Source organism: Camelus ferus, chromosome 32 (assembly GCF_009834535.1).
Source record: "Camelus ferus isolate YT-003-E chromosome 32, BCGSAC_Cfer_1.0, whole genome shotgun sequence".
NCBI lineage: Eukaryota > Metazoa > Chordata > Mammalia > Artiodactyla > Camelidae > Camelus > Camelus ferus.
Window position 1 is genome coordinate 1179678 of NC_045727.1, and position 21650 is coordinate 1201327.

The following is a 21650-nucleotide window of genomic DNA, read 5'->3' on the forward strand; positions in this document are numbered from 1 at the left end:
TGAGATTTCTACGTTTTGGAATCTGGTGAGAGTTTCTTTCTGGCATAAAATGTGGTCAGTTCTTATAAACGTTCCAAGAGGGGTTTTTGGCACAAAGTTCATGGGCGGCTGATAGATCAGGTTTGTTAAGGGTGCTGGCTGAACAGTTCCATCTTTCTCTGCCTAGTTGATTTGCAGATTCTAAGACAGGAGGATTCACATATCCTGCTGCAGTCGGGAATGAATTACTCATTGTACTTCTAACAACATAAACTGTATCATTCAGAGCTGTGTTTTGAGCCAAATAAAGGTACAGAACTATTTGTCCTGACAAACTGCTTCTTCCATAAATGGATGCTTTTCACCATGCATCCTATCAGGACTGGCTTCCTTTCTGCTGGCATTTTCCTGGGATGTTTTTCCACTCCCTTAGTTTCAACCTTTGGTCACCTCTTTGTCTTAGGTGGCCTCTTGTAATCAACACATTGGTGGTGAACTTGACCGTTCAACTTGAAATGTGCACACAGCAGAATTTAACCCGTTCACATTTAGTATGGTGAATGCTATGTTGAAAGGTACTCCTGCCATCTTATTTTGCATTTCCTTGTTTTTCATTTCTTCTCCTGATGGTCACGGGATCGAGTGAGCTATCTTGGTGTGCAACACGCAGAGAATTCAGGCCTCTCCAACACTACACGTTGTCAACAGTGACATGGGAAACATGGCCTGCTGGGATACCAGCCAAGACCGCCTGCTCCTTCTCCACGGGGTGTTAGAGGCAGGACTTGCCTTCTCGACTAAGCCCCTGTGGGGCCTGAGCTTTCCCCAGAGAGGGAGGAGCGGGCCGTGCAGGGGGAGAGGAGCGCTGCGGTGAACAGGGCATTTTGGGGGACAGACAGGGTGAAGGCTCAAGGTGATTGATTTAATTGTTAACAAGGCACTGTTTCCTCAATTTTGTACTCCAGGCAGGAGAAGTGGGACACAGAAAAACACCACACCAGGCCATACGAACAGGTTTATTTGAGAATCTAAATACAATCCACACCAGCACTGGGGGCCTCGCTCCAATGTTACAGCAGGAATTGCCTCCCCTGCAACCAAGAGACAGACCGGTTGCGGCTCCAGGGTCTTCCCCTCAGGAGCCAGCTCTCCCCACTTCCGGCCGGGCCCTCCGGACGGCCCAGCTGTTCTCACCTGCACAAACGCTCACACGTTGTTCACAGGACTCTTCTCTTGAGCACATGACGTTACACCGCAACGCAGCTTTGCGTTAACACCGGGTGCGTACAGAGCTTTCGTTTTATGCCAACGGCCTTTTCTTTCCTCCCAACACAGCACGGTGTTACTTTTCTTCCTCATTACGCCATCGCTTTCTGTTCGTTCCCGGGACCCACCCTGGTTCTGACCTTGCAGGTGCCCCAGTGCCCAAGGTCCTGGCACACAATGAAGAACTGTGTGGCTCAATCAGATGGTTTCCCTCCCACCGTCAGCGCTCCTTATCTGTTAGTCACAAGTGAAGCCCGCCTTCCTAGAAGAATGCATATGCTCACACATCCACAAAACTCTGCATGCAATTTAAGAAGGTTTTGGACCTCTTTGAAGCCCGCCTACAGATCCCAGGTTTAAAAACTCTCCAAACACGACACTCCCACCTTAATTCGTGACGCAGAGAAGACCTGGGCCAGGCCAGCCTTACAGAGGAGGAGGGGAAAGTCTCTGAGTGAGCCTATCTTCAGAAGCAGGACTGAGGAAGTTACTGGCAGGGTACACACAAAACAGTCTATAAAATGTATAAATTCACCTGCAGCCCACCCATGCTATTATTTTACTCTAAAAATGTATTTTATTTGCATATGGGTGTATCCCAACTTTAAAAGCGCTTTGGTTTAACAGTCACCTTCCACTGAGATCTGAGTTCCCACTGACGCGTGGAACACACACAAGGCCTTGGAATCTCTGCATTTGCTTGTGTGCCTAAATATAACATGATGATGATAAAAATGTTCCCGGGTCCCTGTGACCTCAGAGTCACCCCACCTTACGCACACCAGCAGTGGGAACAGAGGGGGCCTCCCTGCCCCACAGGGTTTGGGTGGCCAAGGCCCACGGAGGCTGCAAGCTCTCCCAAAGATCTCTGTGCCTTCTTCACAGCGTGTGTCTTGCAGCCGCCCTCTTCTGGCCCCAGCGTTTGTTTACGTGTGATACTCAGGTTCTGGCCCACTTCAGCTTGGACCCAATACCTGGCCCTTCCACTGGTTTCCGTAAGAAGCCCACTCAGACCAGCATCCCCAGACTTCAGGGAGGGCTGCTGTGGTCACCACAGTTCATACGGGAAAGCAGGCAACCCTACACCGCCCCACTCCGCTGGGTCCTTCTCTTTGACCCCCTTTCCAATTCGACTCTGTATTTTCTGTCTCCGACTATCCTGGGAGACTCAAGCTCTTTGCTTTCTTATCATGGGGAGCAATCCAGCCCTCTCCAGGCCCCACCCCAAATCTGGGCACCAAACCCATCACGGTGCTCAGCAGAACAGAACTCCAAATAACATGACTCATCTGAATAGGCAACTGGGAGCAGCGACAATTTTTCTGCTGCGTCACTACGGTTACTGAAGGCTAGGCACTTTATACGTGCTTAGTTCTCTCAAATACCGCATGAGTCGGGTATTTTCAAGACCGTTCCACAGATGAGAAACCTGAGGCTCAGAGAAGTTAAACTGCGTAAGGTCGCAGAGGAAGGGCCGAGTCACCTTCACATTCCGCTCCCCTTACCCCAGTCCACGTGTCCTGACTCAGCAGTGCGACCTACACTCACGTCTCCCCTCCCCCCACATCCCAGTCCACGTGTCCTGACTCGGCAGTGCGACTTACACTTGGCATCGGCCTTTCTCATCTCTTCTTAGGGGTTTGATTTTACATTGTGTGCTTTTTCCATCTGCTTCTGATATTTGCTTTCACCTATTTCCCCCAAATTCCTGAGGATAACAGCAGGTTGTACAGAAAAAAACTGCTTAATAACTTTTTAAAAATTTAGGATAACAAAACCAAGAATTGGAAGGCCCCTTGGAAGTCATCCTGACCAAGCTCGCACACCACCAGACTCCCCTACGGCCTCCCCCAGGTGGCCCGCGACGGGCCTGGGCGTCACGTCTCTACAGCAGCCGCCGCGTGCTACTGGGCCGATGTGAAAGAGCGCCCCCTTCCGGTAAGAGACCTGGAGGACACAGTTCGCCATCTGCTCAGGCTCCCCTTAGAAACTGTGACGCCGGTCTTGACCTCTCTCACACCCTAAAATCTTAGCAGGCATAGGCGTGACCCAGGGGTGACCTTGGGCCCACATGTGACCTCTCTTCCCACCCCACTCACATCAACAGGGCCGTTTGGACGGCTTCTGCATCAGTGGTGGAGTGCAGACCCGGCGCTAGAAGCAGGCGGACACCTGGCCCACAGTCAGGACCACTGCGGGGGGCGGGGGCCGCGGGCCACCCCTGCTTCAGCTACGGGTGCCAGGCCTCCCCACTTTGGGCCCGTTGGCCTCATTTATAAGCATTAACAGCTCCCCACCCCCCAAACTCTATTATATGGCTGCCCCAGACATGTTGAAGTGTAAGCCAACCCCCCACAATGACCACCAAATGCACACAACTGTATGTCAAGCACAGAACCCTGTTATAAAGTGATTTTATTAAATTGATTTGGACATACTGTAGGTCAAATAATATTTTCTGAAGATAACAATTATGGACTTTAAAGCTCGACATAAAATTAGTAGCTTCAAAAGTGTTAGTCGTATTCCCCAGCAACAGCATGATAAAATAATTCAACTATGTAGAAATATAGAACTCTAGGACTAGCTGGAAACTCGGAAATCATTTAGCCTAATGTCCTCATCGTGTACATGAGAAAACTAGACTGAGATCAAGCGATTTGCCCAAGCTCACATACCTAATAGTAACAAAGCTAGAAATCAAACCAACTTTTCCTAAAACTAAAAGTCTATCAGTGATATTTCAGCTGGCTCTCTATCAACTAAAAGTCTAGGCTTTTCTCTAAAGCTCCACGCTGCTGTGACATGAAAGAGTGTTAAGACACCACAGTAAATCATAGTCGAGGAATTCAGGCCTGGAAGGGGCTTTATCCAATAACTAAGCCAGCCCTCTCTTTGCAAAAAGGAGGAGACGCATGAGCAGTGACTCCCCAAAGGTGTGCTGAGGCATCTGGGTTAAACCTCAGACAGTAACAAACGCACCCCCAGATCCCATCTCTAGTTCGCAGCTCACCCAGTAAGATACATGCTCCTTTTAACCCCCTTTATGCGTTGAGGTTTTAGTTACAGAAAAACCCCTTCCAGTCCAACAGAAAAAATCAATTCAAATATGAAGAGAAAAATCACACTTCGTTCTAGTACTTCGATGACTATTTTGGGTAGTTCATTTTCCAACCTCTCAGACAGTGGACAGACACTGCTAACGTGATCACCCACTTCAGAGCCTCAAAGAGCCTTAATTTTCCCCAAAGACTTCCTGAGCAGAAGGACTACATGTGGGAAATCAATGAAAACAGGAATGAGAAGAAAAACAAAGTTAAAAATTAGTTGCTTTTTGTTCTTGTCATTGGGGACTTTTGGTCTTCTAAACATTCCTTGAGTTCCTCCACATGAGTTTTTAACATCAATCTAGCCGGAAAAAAAAAAGGCCTATAAATGTCAGGATACTGAGCAGCTCAGTACCTCGCCCCCTCCCCACTGCTCACTACACTCGGGCCCGGCCGCCGGCCTCCCGCTCCGCGCTGGCGGGCAGGGTCGCCCCCGCCCGGCCCCGCAGCGCCTGCGCCCGCCCCCAGGAAGGCCTCCCTGACCGCTACTAACGCCCCCCGCCCCCACCCCCCACCGCGCTAAATCGTCACCCTAGTTTATGTTCCTCATAGCACTTAATCACTATCTCAAACTACGTCATTGTTCGCTCATCATCCGTCTCCTCCAGCAGAAGCAACTCCACGAGAGGAGGGCCCTTGTCTGTCTTCCTCCGCGCTGCTCCCAGCGCCCAGCGCAGCGCCCGGCACACGGGCGGCGTTCCGTCAATGCTTGTTGAATGGATGAAGAAAAGGAGAGACTAACAGAAACATTCACGCCTGAACGGGAACTGGTACACCCTCCTCAGTGAAGGGGTGTCGAGGACTCCGACACCTCATCGCCCAAAATTACAGAAACAGAGACTAGTTAGCGACGCCTCCTGCCTCCCACGGCCTCCCCGAGCTGGGGAGGAGCCCCGCGCGTCGCCGGAGGAGCCCAAGAGGGCAATTCTGGATGGAGAAAAGTTCTAACTTTGCTTGCTTCTTCCTCCCTATTTACATTCAGCTATTTCAAAAAAAAAAAAAAAAAATTCAAGTTAAAAATATGTGATGTAGCCACTAGAAAATTAAGTCTGACTAAACAGAGACACAGTGATTAGCAGAATTCACAAAATTAAAAAAAGAGTTCAAGGAAGGTTCAAGGGCATGTATGTCTGCCAATTTCTCTGACAGGCAAAGTGAATGGAAATTATGAGTCGCCTGAAATCTAAAATGGAATTTAATGCCATCTAGGAAGGGGTGGGTATCTATGGGTGTTTTGAGAACACACAGGTAAAGTGAGTTCAGAAATAATGGGATATATGGACAGACATGTAGAGGCTGGATCAAGTGTTAACCTCAGAAATACCAGGACACTACTCGGTGGGAGCTGGCCGTTCCCAAACGCGTTCACCAGTATGCTCGAGGCAAGAGAAGGAAGGTCTTGAGCTCCCGAAACCGGGAGAGGTGGGGGTGGATATGATACCTGGGGCAACTGTTAGGGAAAGCATAGGTGACCCAGGAGGCTGGGCAGTGATCACAGGTTCCCGGGCAGTATTTCAGCTACTGGAGCATCGCGCCAGAACCCCAGGAAACACACGTCCACAACTTAGGGCCTCACAGCCTGTCCTGGGCAGGTGCTCGGAGGGACCCCAGCTTCAAAGTCAAGCTGCGGAACACACTTGGCCTGAATCCCCAAAATCAAGCTCACACATGCCTCCTCGAAAACAGTGTTCTGCTGGGGCTTGCTGTAAAGATTTCTTGGGTCAATGTAGGTATTTACAGGGTTTCCTTCCTAGTGGCACTTATGGGTTTTAAGATTTTTAACTCTTAGCGAAACGCTTTATATAACTGATATTTTGAGATGGTTTCTCTCCTTTGTGTGCACTCTCTGGTGGATGCAGAGGCTAGTGCTCTGACTGAAGGCCTTCCCACACTCATCACATTTAAAAGGCTTCTCGCCGGTGTGCACCCTCTGGTGGATGCAGAGGCTGGAGCTCTGGCTGAAGGCCTTCCCACACCCACAGCACCTATAGGGCTTCTCGCCGGTGTGCACCCTCTGGTGGATGCAGAGGCTCGAGCTCTGGCTGAAGGCCTTCCCACACTCGTAACACTTGTAGGGCTTCTCTCCTGTGTGCACCCTTTGATGCATGCAGAGGCTGGAAGTGTGCCTGAAGGCCTTCCCACACTCTTCACATTTAAAGGGCTTCTCTCCGGTGTGGACTCTCTGATGCATGCAAAGGTTTGAACTATTGCTAAAGCCTCTTCCGCACTCACTACAGACATAGGGTTTCTCACCTGTATGAACTCTCATGTGAATTTGAAGATGTGAGCTCCAGTTGAAGGCTTTGCCACACTCATAACATTTATAGGGCTTCTCCACCGTGTGGATTTTCTTATGTCTGTTAAGTTTCGTTGTAGTACTAAAATCCTTACCGCAGTCGTCACACTTATAGACCTTCTCTCCCGTGTGGTCCCTCCAGTGAATGTGGAGCTCTGATATGTGGAAGAAGCCCTTATCACACTTGTCGCATTTGTGGGGCTTCTCAGCAGTGTGGACTTTCTGATGCATAAAAAGATCTGCTCTCTCAGAGAAGAATTCTCTACACATGGGGCACTTGTAGATCATTTTTCCTATTTGGTATCGTGATTTAGAGGGGAAAATTTCCTTACAACTGCTCTAGCTACAGGACCGCTACTGTGCAGAGTCTCTCACTCGGCCATGTTGGCGCTTATCCCAGGCTCGCTCTGCTCGGTAGGTTTAAGGTCAGCCTCAGCTTCACCCTGCCTGCCTTCCTATGGAAGGTTTCTTCCTGCATAGTGTTCCTCACTCAGTATCGTTATTGGTTATAAAGTGACATTTACGTCCACATGAACTCTGTAACTCATTAACACAGCACTTTCTTTTAGATCCTGAGTTGTCAACATTCCAAGGGGCTCCCAAGGTGCAAGCCTCTGTGTTTCTAAGCCCCTGGACTCTTCCTCTTGGAGAACAGCCTGGTACTTCTCACTTGTAGGAAAAGGACTGCACAGCGCCCCTCGTGGCAGAGGGTGAGACACTGTGTGCTGCTCTCGGTCCCCTGGGGCCTCCCCTCGCAGAGTCACTGTGACATTCTGCCTCCTGCGCATCAGACAGGAGCCCTCGCAGGAAGCAAGCTCCTCGGGTCCAGGTACGCCAGTCCTTCCTTGTGAAGGCTCCCCACACACGTATCACTCCAGCTGCCTGTAACAGAAACGTAAATACAAATATTGAAAAGGGATTTTTTGTCCAGAAAGTTGCAACTGATTCCATAATTGATTTCATATAAACATGACAGCAGTAACAGACCTTTTCTGGTCTTGAGGAAGGAGCTCTTATCTTCCAGACAGATGTGTCTCTTGGAGTTACAGGTCTGAAGAAGAGAATTTGTAGACATCACGCTCCGTTCACAGCCCAAGTACATAATCCAACTACAACCACTCACTGTAATTATCCGAGCAACATCAATGGAGTATCATTGAAAAAGAAAAGAAGTCCTCAGAAGACCTGCGTGTGAGCATGAGAAGCAGCCGCCCTGCGTCACGGAGCAGGCAGGAAAACTCACCGCACTTGGAGCTTCAGAAGGGGCGATGTTGCTGCTTCTGGAGCTAAAGCGTAACACTGAGCGGCCTTCTGATCCAGCAGGAGAATAAGCGTGCAATGTATCAGCATCAGACGCCACTCCCTTACTTAACTGTCCTCAATTAAGGTTTCCTGATGTACTTAAAATCCAAATCCTTAACCTAAAACCCAAGGTCCTGCGTGGCCGGCCCCCACCTTCCCCCACCTCATACGTGGCTGGTGGTGTCAGCTGCCTCTCCCCTACATACAGAAGCCCCTGGCTGAGATTCTATCTCAATCTCTTATTCGATTCCTTCAAAGCATAGATAACTCGTAATTTTCTTGCAGTTCCTTGCTTTCTGATCTGTCTCCTGTACTAGAATATAAATGCCAGGAGGGAGGAACTCTGTGTGCTGCTCACTGTTACATTCTGGCAGAGCGGAGGTGTTCAATTACCATCTGTTGAAGGCACCTACAGAGGACTTTATGACGCCCCTGCGCCCCGCAAACACATCCTGCTTCACTCTGCTACAGCAGGTCCAGGTGCATTTCCCAGGGCCTTAGTACCAGACTTTCGATGACCAACATGGGACAAAATATATACCAAATAGAAGATCCCAAAATATTCAATTTAAAATCTTCTGAGGTTTAGGACCCCTTAGCCACCTTTTCTTGTCCTGTATTCTATATTCAGTAAGTGATACTTCAATTAATTAATGAAAGTAATAGAGTATAACACTTTCAATAACATGTTCCATACAAAGACAGGGTACATGAGGGACTGAGCCGATTTCTTTAACATTAAAATCGCAAAATAAATTTTCTAGGTGAAAGTGTTAGGATTATGAAATTCAACTGCATAACCAAAATTTCAGCAAAAAAAAAATACCGTCAGTGTCTGAAAAGTTATATACGCATCTACCCTTTGATCTAGAGATCCATCCGGAGATACACTGGCAAAAACAGGAGATGACCAACATCCCAGTTTACTCATTGAGGCAGCATCTGTCACGGCAAAGCTGCAGGGAACCCAAGGCCCATTCACAGGGCAGAGGCTGCACCGACTGCGGCATTTCCTCATGATGAGAGCCTGCTCAGCCAGCGGGAAGGGGATGAGCAGAGCAGTGTGCACCGACACGAAGCACATGCTTGGGCGGTGACTCAGAAAACGACACTCCTGTGCAAAAAGGAGGGGCATGTGCGTATATTTAGGTATTTCCTTAAATGATGCACAGAAGTAAACATGGAGAAGGATGATACAGAACGAACTTAAATGGTCACCTACGGGGGAGGAAGGAGAAAAGGATGAAGTAAAACTTCTCTGAATGTAACATGGTACGTAGGTTTGACTTTGGAAACATATCAGTGTTTATATATTTGGAAAATTAAATAAACGAGAAAAGCAATCCCTAAATTTTTAAAACAAAATGAAGAAAATGAACCTTAATTTTCAAGTTGGTTACATATTCACAAGTGACTTCTGAGTACAGCAGACTGACTGTACATATTTAGAGGGACATTCTATTGACAAACAAAGCTGCAGAGAAATCAAACTTCTTTCAATAGTTTAAGTCAGTTATAATAGCATTGGTGTTTTTATAAATTAAGATAATCAAATAAGTCATTATGTTAATATTGTTAGGAACCAAGATTCAAGGTAAAAGAAATGAGACACAAATATAAAGTCTAAGTTGAGGGAAAAAATCCTGTAACATAAAATTTGATTTACAAAAAAATTTTTTGATTTAGAAATATCAGTGTAAATTCAGGTCTTTTTTTTTTTTTTTTTTTTAAGCTCTGTCACCAAAAAGGCCAGGAAGCAATGACAGCTGACAGCAGTGGTCCCTTTCCGTATGCGCCCTGTTCCACCAATGGCACAGGGATCCTTGCAGAACGGATGGTTTCAAGGCCAGAGCAGCACTTTACAAAATGAGCCTGGGGACATCTTGTTATGCCAGAACGCAAGAGAGTCGTGCCAAAGGAACACAGATGCCAGTTTATGAAGAGACTCCCATTGGCCAAAAATGGGACAACTGAGCATCAGAAAGAATAATGAGTGCAATCCTTTGAAATGCACTACATATACCAAGCCCCGTGAGTTCACGATGATTACAAGGGGTGGGGAGGAGTGGAGAAAGAAAGAGAGGAACAGACAGGCAGAGAGACACACTCCAACTTTTACCTGCTTTGAAACTCAGAATTAAAAGGAAAGACTGATGCATCCATCCTACCCTTCTCTATGGACTAACTTCCATGAAAAGCAACAATCCAGCGAGTAAGTGTGCAACCCTAATGAAACGCCTGATTCAGACCACAGTAAGAAATGGGTGAAGACAGCAAGCGAAAGGCTGATCATGAACTTCTAATGTCTCAGGGATCAGGCTGTCAACCCCTGAACCCGCGGGTCAACGTGAGCGTAACTCCAAGGAGGATCCACCAGACCTGCACCTCCTGGCATGATGCCACCTGAAACATCCTCGCCAAACACGCCTCCAGGACTCATTTTTACTGGAAGGAACTGGGGGGGGTGAAGGAACAACCCAGATATAAGCAGAGAAACATCAAAATGTGAGCCAGTCCACAGGACAACTGCCCATTTCTGCAGCCAGTAAATGGCAAGAGGAAAAGGCTGGGGGGCGGGGCTGCCCCAGGTTAGACAGACCTGAGAGGTAACAATCAACGGGGCAGTTAGGGAAACCAGGACTAGGGACCGGGTTTCAGATTACGCGAGGAGCACTGCTCACCCTGCCTGTGTGATAATAATGCCTCTGCAGTTGTGTAAACAAATGTCTGTATTTTTAGAGGACACTGGAGTTTGTAAGAATGAAACGAGACGATGTCTGAGATGTGTCTTAAAATGCTTTGGCCAAAATAAAAAGGAAGGAAAAAGCCAACGTGGGAGAACTGCTGTAACTGCGGCACCAGGTGACGGGTAAACGGCGGCTTCAACATTCTCCCTTCCCGTGTGTATGTCTGCGATGTTCCATGATGACAGAATTGGTGAATGCTGGGAAGGCATTCTTTTTCTGCTCCTCTAGCAATGACAAACTGATCCCAGAGCTAAGCAAACTGCACAGAGTGAAACTGAACTAAACAGATATAATCCCCGCAATGGCTGTGAATTCCCCAGTCAACCCTGAGCACGTGGGAACGTGTGCAGCACAGACGTCACCGGAGAGCAGAGGGAGGGCGGCAGTGACAGGCACAGACGTGGGAAGACCACTACTCCTCTGGCCCTCGTGCGCTAAGCAGGGTGCGTGGGGCCCTCCCAGTGGCCCCTACTTGGGAAGGAAGCAGGCAGCGTCAGGGTGTCCGTCGGACTGGCTGCAGGGAGAGGCTGACGAACGCCAGACTCAGCGAACGTGCAGTTCCTGCAGTCGTCTGTCATCAACTCCAGCCAGAGTTCCTCTGGAGGGGGAATCGGGGGCTGCCCTTCCTTCCAGGTAAAACGCCTGGACACATCGGTGAGTCTCACCACGCGAGGGTAAGTAAGCTACACTCTGCAGGAAACAGATAAAGCAAAAGGACCTCCAGCAAATCCATCATATGACCAACCAAAGAACAAAGGAAGGACAACTACCACCAAGGATCCCCAGCGCAGCCTTTCCTAAAACAGCAGCTGCCTCACCACTCCGGACGCGTAAAGGAGACTGCAAACGCAGCAGCAGACGGGAGCTACAAAACTGTGCAGATCCCAAAGGCACGATGTTTGCAAGATTCTCTCACTCAAGACATGTCTCATGCCCAGGGTCCCATAAAGGCTTTCCAGGGGACACCTGTGTGACTACAAGACCACCTGTGAGACCCGAGGAGGGCGGAGCCCTGCACTGGGCCACCTGCCACTGCCAAGGGCAAGGGGCAGCCTCTCAGGGGCATCCCTCCACAGTCTACGGATTCAACCTGTATTTGAGGAGAACTTCTCAAACAGGAACCTTAGGCTTCTGTTGAGAAGTGAGAGGAAAAAAGCTTAAATTAGCCCATCTGCCTCAAATCCTCATCTTTCATGAAAAGAAAAAAAAAAAAGCCCTGCTGCTCTTCCCGTAGCTAGTCCATTGGAATTTTGCCTCATCTAAACTTTGTGACACCAAAGAATGCCTGAATCAGTGCTGATCTCCCAGCACAGTTAGAAGTGAGGGATCACAGCAATCCCACTCCTGGAAATCCAGAGAAAAACTCTAATTCAAAAAGACACATACACCCCAATGTTCATAGCAGCACTATTTACAATAGCCAAGACATGGAAGCAACCTTGCATGTCTCACTGACAGACGACTGGATCGATAAGATGCAGTATATATACACAAGTGGAATACTAATCAGCCATAAAAAAGAATGAAATAATGCCATTTACAGCAACACAGATGGACCTAGAGATTATCATACTAGGTGAAGTAATAAATCAGAGATAGACAAGTATCAATATGGTATCACTTAAACGTGAATGCTAAAAAAAACTGATACAAAGACCCAAAATAGACTCACACAGGAAACAAATTTACGGTTACCAAAGGGGAAAGGGAGGGGAGGGATAAATTTAGAATTTGGGATTAACAGATACACAATACTATATACAAAATAGATAAACAACGAGGACCTACTATATAGCAGGGAGCTATATTCAGTATCTTGCAATAACCTATAGTAAAAAAGAATCTGAAAAAGAATAAATACGCATGTATGTGTAACTGAATCATTTCACTGTACACCTGAAACGCTATAAATCAGCTCTACTTCAATATAAAAGTTAAAAACTAAAAACAAAAGTGAAAGGTCAATAAACAACTGAGGCTTCAATATGAGGAAGTTAAAAAATGAGCCCTAAGTACAGGGAGACCGCGTCCTGATAGAATGAAAGCTCCGGGCCCTGGCACTGGAAAGGGTTGTCTGGAGACAGAGATGCAGGATTATAACGGGCTGGGAGAATGCAGCTGTAGCCCTCTGAGGGCTGACTGGGCCACGTGCTCCCAGTTCTAGACACAGATTCGACCACCTCTGTAACCAGGAGGTGACACCAGTACGGAACTGCGGTCTGTGGCCCCGCGTCTGCTGCAGGGGCCATGATTTTCCTTGCAAGCAGCTATGCTTGTGGGGAGAGAAGCCCACGCCGGTCAGACCTGCAGGGGGACAAAAGTCAAGGGGAAGGTACAAGAGTGGGGACACAGATTTCCTCTCCAAACTTCAGCCTGAATCTGCTGCAGAAGAACTTGAAGGTAACAGTGCCTCTGCTCCGGGAAGAAGCTCATGACGCTGTGCTGGGGAGGGAGGACGGTGGGTTCTGAAATGGGATTACTCAAACATACTTCGGTAGACACCTTTACGTATGACCCTTTCACACAGCTGTCCCCAAAGTACGACTCTGCATAGGAAAAAAAAGGTCAACTAGCTTTTCATGGATTTCTTATTAAAATAACCCAATGGCTGCAAACCAGTAACTCAAAATGGAAGGATCCAGTCTCCACAGGGCAGGGGCTGGGGAAGAGAGGAGCAGGTGAGCGGGTCACACGGAGTCACTGTCCCACAAGGACGCCGGACGACAGGCCTGGGGTGGGGGCTGGGAAGGGAAGGCCCGATGTAGGCACAGGACAGTGATGCCTTGGGAAAGGCCGAAGAATGGAAGACGGAGGGCAGGTGCGGCAGGAGCAAAGTTGAACCAACAACAGAGCGGGAATGCAAGGGAGTTAAACACAAATTCCCACTTAGGGGGCAACAGGCAAGCACGTCACCCAACACGATTCCGCATCTGTTTCCCTTGTCTGTAATCCAGGTAACGCCATCAGTCAGGCACCATGCGAGGGAGCGTGCTTTGGAAACTCAAGGATAGACATTTGTGTTGTGGAATTATTTCCTTTCTGAAATGCTGTGCTCACATCACTGCGAGACTGCTAACAACCACAGGACCTGGAATCATCCACAAAACCTAACACCAGTAATAAACTGGCGTCTCACGCGAACCAGAAACTTTCACAAGGTGGGGGTACATTTTTGTTTCTTCCTTTGAGTTAATCTGAAATTCTCCGTAACAAAAGGAAAGAAAACCAGTAAGCCTTTGCTCACGAGAGCCCTGTAACGAAGATCCTGAGCTGAAAGAACGCTACACAGCAGCACTCCAAGTCACAGGGCCAAATGAGGCCCAGCTCCAACGGCACCACTGCACTGTGCACGCCTGGCCCGTCACCAGCCGCACTGCGAGGAGCTGGTCAGCAGTTCATGTATCTTCAGTGAAACTACCCTTTGACCAAAATGTCCTGTTCTTCCAGCTTTCTGACTCCATTAATCCAGCTGAACCCTCCCTCTGCTCCCACAGGACCTCCAGCCTCCTTCTGACCCTCTTTTACTGCACTAGTTAGACGCGGTCAGTCCTTACCTCCTTGCCTCCTTTCCTGGCTCAGACTCCTCGGCCTGCCCTTCACTCTTCTCCGGGCCACTCTCCTGGCCCACCACCACTCGCGTGGTCACACCTGGGCTTGGTCATGACCAATAACTGGGCCACCATCTCCGAAGTCTGGTCAAGCCGGCCGTCTTCGGACCACCTTACACCTCCCTCCCCTTGCAGCTAAGCTGACTGGCTGCTGCCTCCCAGCCACTGGCCTTCCCACCTGCCCTGTCGTCCCACGCCCCTCGTCCGTCCATCGTGACAACTTCTCTCTTGCTTCGCTGTTACGCTCTCGTCTCTTTCTCGGTCAAGCCATTCTAGCAACACCCAAACTTATTTAAACCCAGGTGTGCACTGTCCACGCAGGCACCCAAGCAGCTGAGTGAGCCAGGCCTGACTGAATTCAGGGTCACACAGCTCAGGTGGGCACCAGGCCGACCACGAATTCTCCTGGAAGTCTTCAGCACACACACTCTCCCAGTATTCTCAGTTACTACTTCACCCCCCTCCTTCCTCCCCACATCTCCTTTATTCCCTCCACCTCCCTCACTTGTGGCCCCAAACCTGCCAAGACAGTTTATTCAGAGAAGACGAGCAGTCCGACGGCGACCTCCTCACTCCCCCCGGCCGTTGTGGCCCGTGGGCACTGCCCTCGTTTGTGTGGCCCTGTGGCCCCCTTTCTCCACGTGGCTTGCCTGTGCCCCCTCGCCAGCTGTCCGCCCACCTCGACAGCCACTCCTCAGTTCTGCTACTGGAGGCTCCTCCTCCTCTGCTCCATTTCTAAATGTTGGGGTGCTCCAGGGCTCCGGTTGGGGACCCCCTTCTTTTCCAAGTCTATATCCCTCTCCAAGTAACCTCACCCCCTTGCATGGCCTAAAACACCACCCTGATGTTGGCTCCCAGGTTTCACCTCCGGCCCCAGACGGCTGCAGTTTCTGCTACAGGTGCCATAAACATTTCCAAACCCACATCCCAGTTCCAGCTGCTCTGTCCTCATTCCTCCCCATCTCACTAAACAGCACCAACACCCTCCAGGTGAGCTGGCCTTACTTCCTACCCCCTCCACCCCCTACTTATTCAAACCATCAGCAAACGCTGCCTCCTCGCCAACAGATACCGCCACCTGGCCCGCATCTGTCTATCTGCTGCCACGGCAACCACCCTGGTCACGGCCATCTCTCTGCTTCATTCCTGCTCCTCCACAACCCAACCCCACAAGCAGTCAACTCAACTTCTTAAAAACAAAAATAAAAGAACGCCACTCCCCTGCTTAAACTTTCCTTCGCTCTTTAAAACGCACACTCCTTTCACCTGGACCCAGGCTGGACACGCACTGGCCGCAGGCTCTACCCAACTCCCCCCACCACACTCTCTTGCACACCCCCCACTCCTCTCCTCTCTCGTCGGCAAACTCGCCAGGCGTGCCTCCCCTCAGCACCCCCGGCGACCCCCGGCCGCACTGCACGCGACGCCCCAGCGACGGCCAGAATCACTCTGCACATTTATGTTCATGCTTCCTTGTGTGCTGTCGCCTCTCCCTGCTTCCTGAGTGTAAGCTCCTCCACCGGCAGGAACCGCAGAGAACGACTGAACTCGGTGAGTGCCTAAAACTCCTTCATCTCGTCTTCTGCAGGTTATCCAAGCAACAAGGGTTTATCGAGTGTCTGCGTCAGCCTCGGCGCCCTCAGCCGTGGGGAGACACGTATCTCGTCCCTTCCCCGTGGAAGTCACAGTCTAGCGGGGACGCAGACGTTCAAGTGGTCCACGAAGAAACGCAGAACCAGACTATGGGACGTGCTATGAGGCCGCCCTGGGTGATGGTCTGGGGGCCTGCGGCCCGGATGGAAGTGGGGGCTGACTGAGTCGGGGGCCAGGGAGGACCGCTGTGAAAAGCAAGAGGCGGGCCCACGTCGTGGAGGAGGGTGAAAGGAGACGTGCGACCTGTGGGGAGAGGCAGCCAGGCGGGTACGTGGAGCGAAAAGGGCCAGGGAGGCTGGAGAACAGGGAGCCCGGAGAACAGGGAGCCCCGAGGAGCCCTGAGAAGGATGAGGGTGGAGAAGTCAGCACAGGAGTGAAGGTCCTTTGTCCTAAGAGCAATGGAAGCCACTGAAGCGGCTAGTTTTTGTTTTAGAGTGGGAAGGGCAGGCTCGCATTTCTAGTAGAAGAACGGAGCTGAAGCACAGGTAACACGTGGGCAGAGAGCAGGAGTCCTGGGTAAGCAGGTCAGGGGTTGCCTTAGCGGGCTGGGTCAGGAAGGACGGCAACCTAGACTAGAGCGGTAGCGGTGGCAGTGGCGAGAAGAAAGGAACGGTTTGAAGGCAGCTTTAGGAGAGAACAATCATCAGACTTGCTGCTGGGCTAAATACAACGGGAGAGAGAAGGACATGCCAAGGATGGCACCGAGATTTTCTGTTTGAATAACTGGATGGATGTGGAGTCGTTCAGACAGGAGACTCTGGGGAAGGCCAAGGTTTGGGGATTGAGACCATGATTTCCGTTTTAGACGTCTGTGACATCCAAAAGCAGACGTCAAGGACACCAGCTGGATAAAAGGAACTGGTGCTCAGAGAAGACGTCAGGCCTTTCTGAGGTACAGATCTGAGCCAGGCACACTGAGATGGCAGCTGAAGGGCGAGGGCACGAGGTCCCCCAGGGAGAGAAGCGAAGAGAACCCGGGACTAGGCCTATGGAAATCCAGCACTTAATGAACTGAGTCTGAAAGATGCCAACACAAGGGAACATGGTGTATGGTTCCATTTATATGACGTCCAAAAAAAGCAAAATTAATTTACACTCTTACAAACAGAGGCGCTAAGACAGGGAAAGGGGCATGAAGGAGGGTTTCGGGGGTCCTGGTCATGTGGTTTCTTAAGCTGGGCACCGGTCCACACAGGTGTGTCTCTTTCACAGCTATTAACATTCATCAAGCTGTACCCCTGTGATGTGTCAATCTGCCTGTACGTTCTTCTTCAAGGAAAAATTCAGGAAAGAAAGAAAAATGGGTGCGGGTGACCCTAGTTTTGTCCCCAGGGCTGAGTCAGCCAGCTGCAGTGTGGGGAAGTCAGACGGCTGTGCTCCTGCAGGACTGAGGTTCTGCCAAATGGGAGTGCTCAAAGGACAAGGCGCCATCCACCTGGAAGAAGTCATTACTCTAACCCAAGTTTCAGCCTTTGCCTGCTGACAGAGAAAACTGTAAAATGGCCAAGGTTTTCATGGTCCCTGACTTCAACCTGAACGTCCAGGCCACCAGGAAAGCCTGAGTGCCTCCTTCCTTCCCCACCTCCACTCTGCCTGACCCCGTGCCTCCCCCTCACCCCCAGTAGGAGGTCACTAGAGAAAGTCCTCAGGAGTGAGCAGAGCTGCACAGAACCCCCCGTGGTACCCACCACACTCCAGGCACTGCCACGCCCACTCCCTCTTCCCTCCTCCCACAACGGACGACATGTCTGCGACCCTGCACCGTCTTCTCCAGATGTCTCAGCTGAGGTTTTCTTTTTATTTTAATATATTATCTGAATCTTGGACTGCTGGCTCAGAAAACCTAAAGTCATTTGAAAATAACTACACAATTACTTTGTCATAAAAGTCAACTGAAAATGACCTCTTTCTTATTTCTGAGAAAATACAACTGCTCTGAATGTAAGAAACATAAAATATTGCAGGCCTTCCCACAGTGTTACGGTTGTGGGACTTCCTATAAAGCATTAAGTACAGATAATCCTGCTCTAAGTAACAGATTCTTTAATATGTCAGTTAAATCTATGTCAACAGAGATCAAACTAACTTTCCATCCAGAACCAGGTCTGTCAGAACACGTTTATAGTTTTGTCACTCAAAGGGATGTGGGCACACTTTCTGGAAAAGATAAAAGTGAAAAAGAATAGGAAAGAAGACAGGTCTATGCTTCCAGCCTCAACCAAAAACCCCAACCCCCAAGTGCAATGCGTTGAATGGCCACGTAATTTGTCTTCCCCACCTGTGCAGAGCGGGCAACTGTGTCACGGGGCCTGGAGAAGGTTCTCGGAGACAACTGAAGTGCCTTGGCTCAGACGGTGATGCACTAGACTGTCACTATGAAATATAAAGACTCCAAACCTAGGTCCTTTAATTACTGGGAAGTGTCTTTTAGGAAGATCCGTGTCCCAAGCTGCCCTGACACATGTTGGTTCACTGACGCTGCTTAGCGTGTGATACGTAAGTGATCCCTAGAGAATCCAGCCTGCCCAGAAGCAGGCCAGAAGAACGGTGTTACTGATGCCGCAGGCCTGGAAACTGACCGAAGACGCAGGGTCAGCGCGCGCACGCGCACAGCATACGTTCCGCGGACACCCAGCACCCCGTGCTGTCAGGAGGCAGGCTAAGCTCTGGGGGACCCTATGATGAACCAAACAGCCAGGGCTTCTGCATTCACATGGTCGACAGTCTAGGAGGGGAGGAGAGCAGGCATCTGGGGACACGGCTGCATGAGCGGGAGGCACCCTAACCAGGCATGGCAAGGAACACTCCTGGTAGACTCCACTTTTAAACTGAAACCAAGAGGATAAACCGAGTTGCTGTGACAGGTAGGAGGGCAGAAGGTCTGGGCCTTGGGAACGGCAGTGCCGAGAGATAACCAGGATGACAAACCCTGGGAGGTGAACGTTCAGCCCGCAGACAGAATTAGGTGGGGCTCTGCACCTCTCTTAGCCCCACCAAATATGGTTTTGTGTATGACGGGAAAGGACGCTTCCTGAGAACAAAACTCAAAGGTTTGAAATCAAAGGGGAGTGGGCAGCAATGGCAAAGAAAGTTCCATCTGGAAATGAGATAAAGTTTAGTCGGGGAGGCTTTCTTTCTAATGCGTGGCTTCTGCTGTAGCCACAGGCCACAGGAATCTCTGGTCAGAGCCTGGCCGGTGAGGGGATGTGGCTCGTCCCTGCAGGACCAAGACAAAGCCTGCTTGTCATCACAGCCTGGAACGGGCTGGGTGCCCCACGTCATAAGCACATGGAACTCCATTCTCTCATCCCTGCCACTTCCCTTTCCATAGCAGCCATGATTTCAGCATCTCCCTAAACATCATAAACTCTGTCAAAGAACCACCTGCTAGAGAAGTCTTAAGACTACATTCCCTCCAGTCAGAGAGTATGGAAAAGCTCCAGCCTCACACAGAAGTCCCCACTGCCAGAAAGTATCCCAAAAAGAAAAGATACCATTGTTCCTCTACACACACCAGAGTCTGTGGAAACCTACCATTACTCCAACAGCCTGTTCCTGAGAGCGTGCTATCTCTAAAAGTCTGAATCTCCACGGCCCCAGCTCCGTGTCCACACGTCCTCCCCAGCTCCCCCTCCTCCCAGCGCTCGGCCGACTCCCGGCCGCCTCTCATGAGCAGCAGCAGCTCCCGTCTACCCCGGTCATCCTGTGAAACACACACTGTGCCTCGCTGCTGCTTACTAACAGTGTGACTTTAAGCAAGTCATGGAAGCCTGAGATCAATCTCCTCAAATGCAAAAGGAAAATGACACTTACACCTCTGCCTCTCAGGGCTGTTATGAAAGTGAAACGAGGCCACGCACAAGCCCAGGCTCATTAAACACTCCCTCCCTTCCTTCCCTGACCTGCCTGCCGCTGCATGTCGGGACGCACCTGTCCATGGGAGGGTGGCCGCGGAGCCTGCGGGGCACGGCGGCCGTCCCACCGCCTCCCAGCTTCCATTCCCTTTCCTCTGCATGCTTACAGTCCTGTTTGGGGGTCACCTCTCCCTCCCTACGCATCACTGATGGGCCAGTAAACCAGGGTGCCCTATGCTCCCCGGTGAAGTCCCCACATCTCTGCTCACTCCCCAGCAGTCAGAGGTAAGGAGCAGACCTATGCTCAGCCCATCAGACTCTCCTGGTGCCCTGAAGAGTGAGAAGAGAGACCCCCTCAATGACACAGGAGTCGAGTGCCTCCACTCTCTCAGCGACAGCCCCCAGAGCAGACGTCCAAGCAGCTCCCACCATGCTGACCCCCTCGGGCTCCTCCTCCTTCCCTCCGGTCCTGTGACTCCTTCTGACCTTCCGCTGGCCACAGCCCTTCTCTGCTGCTGGTTACCAAGCAACCCTAACTGACAGGGATTTTAAACAGCCTCCGCCAATGCCCACCCACACCAGCTCTCCCTCTCCAAGGCTTGAAGCAACTGGGATTAGCATTCACCCCTCGTGTTAAGGGCGTGTGGAAAAGGAAAGCTGGCTCTGAAACCTTGATTTCAAAAAGTGATCCACATGACTATACTTCAATGAAAGAGAGAGAAAAGGAAAAAGAAAAAGTGATCCACAGGCCAGTATTTATCTCCCTCACCTGGGAGCTGGTCAGACATGCAAAACCTCAGGCCCCACCAGACCTACTCAATCAGAAACTGCATTTCACCCAGATCCCCAGGGGATTCTAACCTGAGCTCGACCACATAGCAAAGTCTGTGTGGGTAAGTGTGTTTCTTGGCAAGAGCCTGATTGTGTCTCATACCTCATGTGAAAATTTCTTTGTTTGTAAACTATAAAAATAAGTAAACAAAAACACCCTGCATGTAACTCCCCCAGCAGAGGACAGGGCTCGGCAGTGTAACGCACTGTTTAAACCCTCAGCGGGCCCACAGATTGCTGCTCAAACTCCACGCCTACCTGAACGCCAGCTGCCCGTCTGTAAAATGGCCTGTACCACCTACCCCCTCGGGTCCCTACGCAAGTAGTGCACTTCCGCCTGCGCCGTCGCCACAACAGACATTCCTCATCACTCCAGTTACACTCCCAGGTGAAGCAATTCCTGAATCGATGAGGTGAGGACCCTCTGATCTAGATCCTTTCTCTCAACATGCTTCTCACCATTTGTGGTAATAACCTCTGCTCACCGATGTCCACGTAGACACGTGCTCCACGAAGGCAGGAAGTGGGCCCTTTTTGCTCACCACCGAGCCACTAGCACATGATGTGGTGCTGGTCTCACAGGCTGCACACAAGTGTTTTTGAGATAATGAACAACCCAGGTAGGTGGCCTATTAAATGGTTTCAGGTTTTATTTACACCTTTTTTTGAGTTGGGGAAAATGCAAAGAATAAATACTGGCTACAGAATGAAAAAGAAATTCTTTTCCCTAAGAAACTGCTCTTTTAGCCAGCTTCCTGGCTCAGAAGAAGCTGGGTTTGCTGTGGTATCATCTCTCTCCTTCTTCCTTTGCCTCTGTCCCTGCCATCCTTTCTCCCATGCACAGAACCTGTAAAGGTGTGCTCTGAAACCTGTTTACCCGCCACGTCCTCCCCACTTCTCCTTCCTAACTCCAGGCTTAAGGCTCCTCATACAACACGCTAAGCCAAGAGCCTGACACTCGGCCTGCTTCATCTTAAAACCATGCTCCAGCACGGGGCGTGAAGTGA

The 21650-nt window shown here is 50.1% G+C and overlaps 2 protein-coding genes across 5 annotated transcripts in view; both read right to left on the reverse strand.

Moving 5' to 3' along the window:
• Positions 1-21650, reverse strand: part of LOC106728837 (refilin-A) — a 234102-nt gene that overhangs the window by 191226 nt on the left and 21226 nt on the right. The window lies entirely within an intron of this gene.
• The window catches only part of ZNF664 (zinc finger protein 664), a 39272-nt gene continuing 21246 nt past the window's right edge, over positions 3625-21650 (reverse strand). For all 3 annotated transcript variants that reach the window (XM_014553766.2, XM_014553767.2, XM_014553768.2), the window contains 2 exons: positions 7636-7699; positions 3625-7530 (listed from right to left, as the gene is read on the reverse strand). In XM_014553766.2, the coding sequence (XP_014409252.1) occupies positions 6151-6936 (786 nt within the window). In that variant the 5' untranslated portion in view covers positions 6937-7530; positions 7636-7699 and the 3' untranslated portion in view covers positions 3625-6150. The remainder of the gene's footprint in view (positions 7531-7635; positions 7700-21650) is intronic.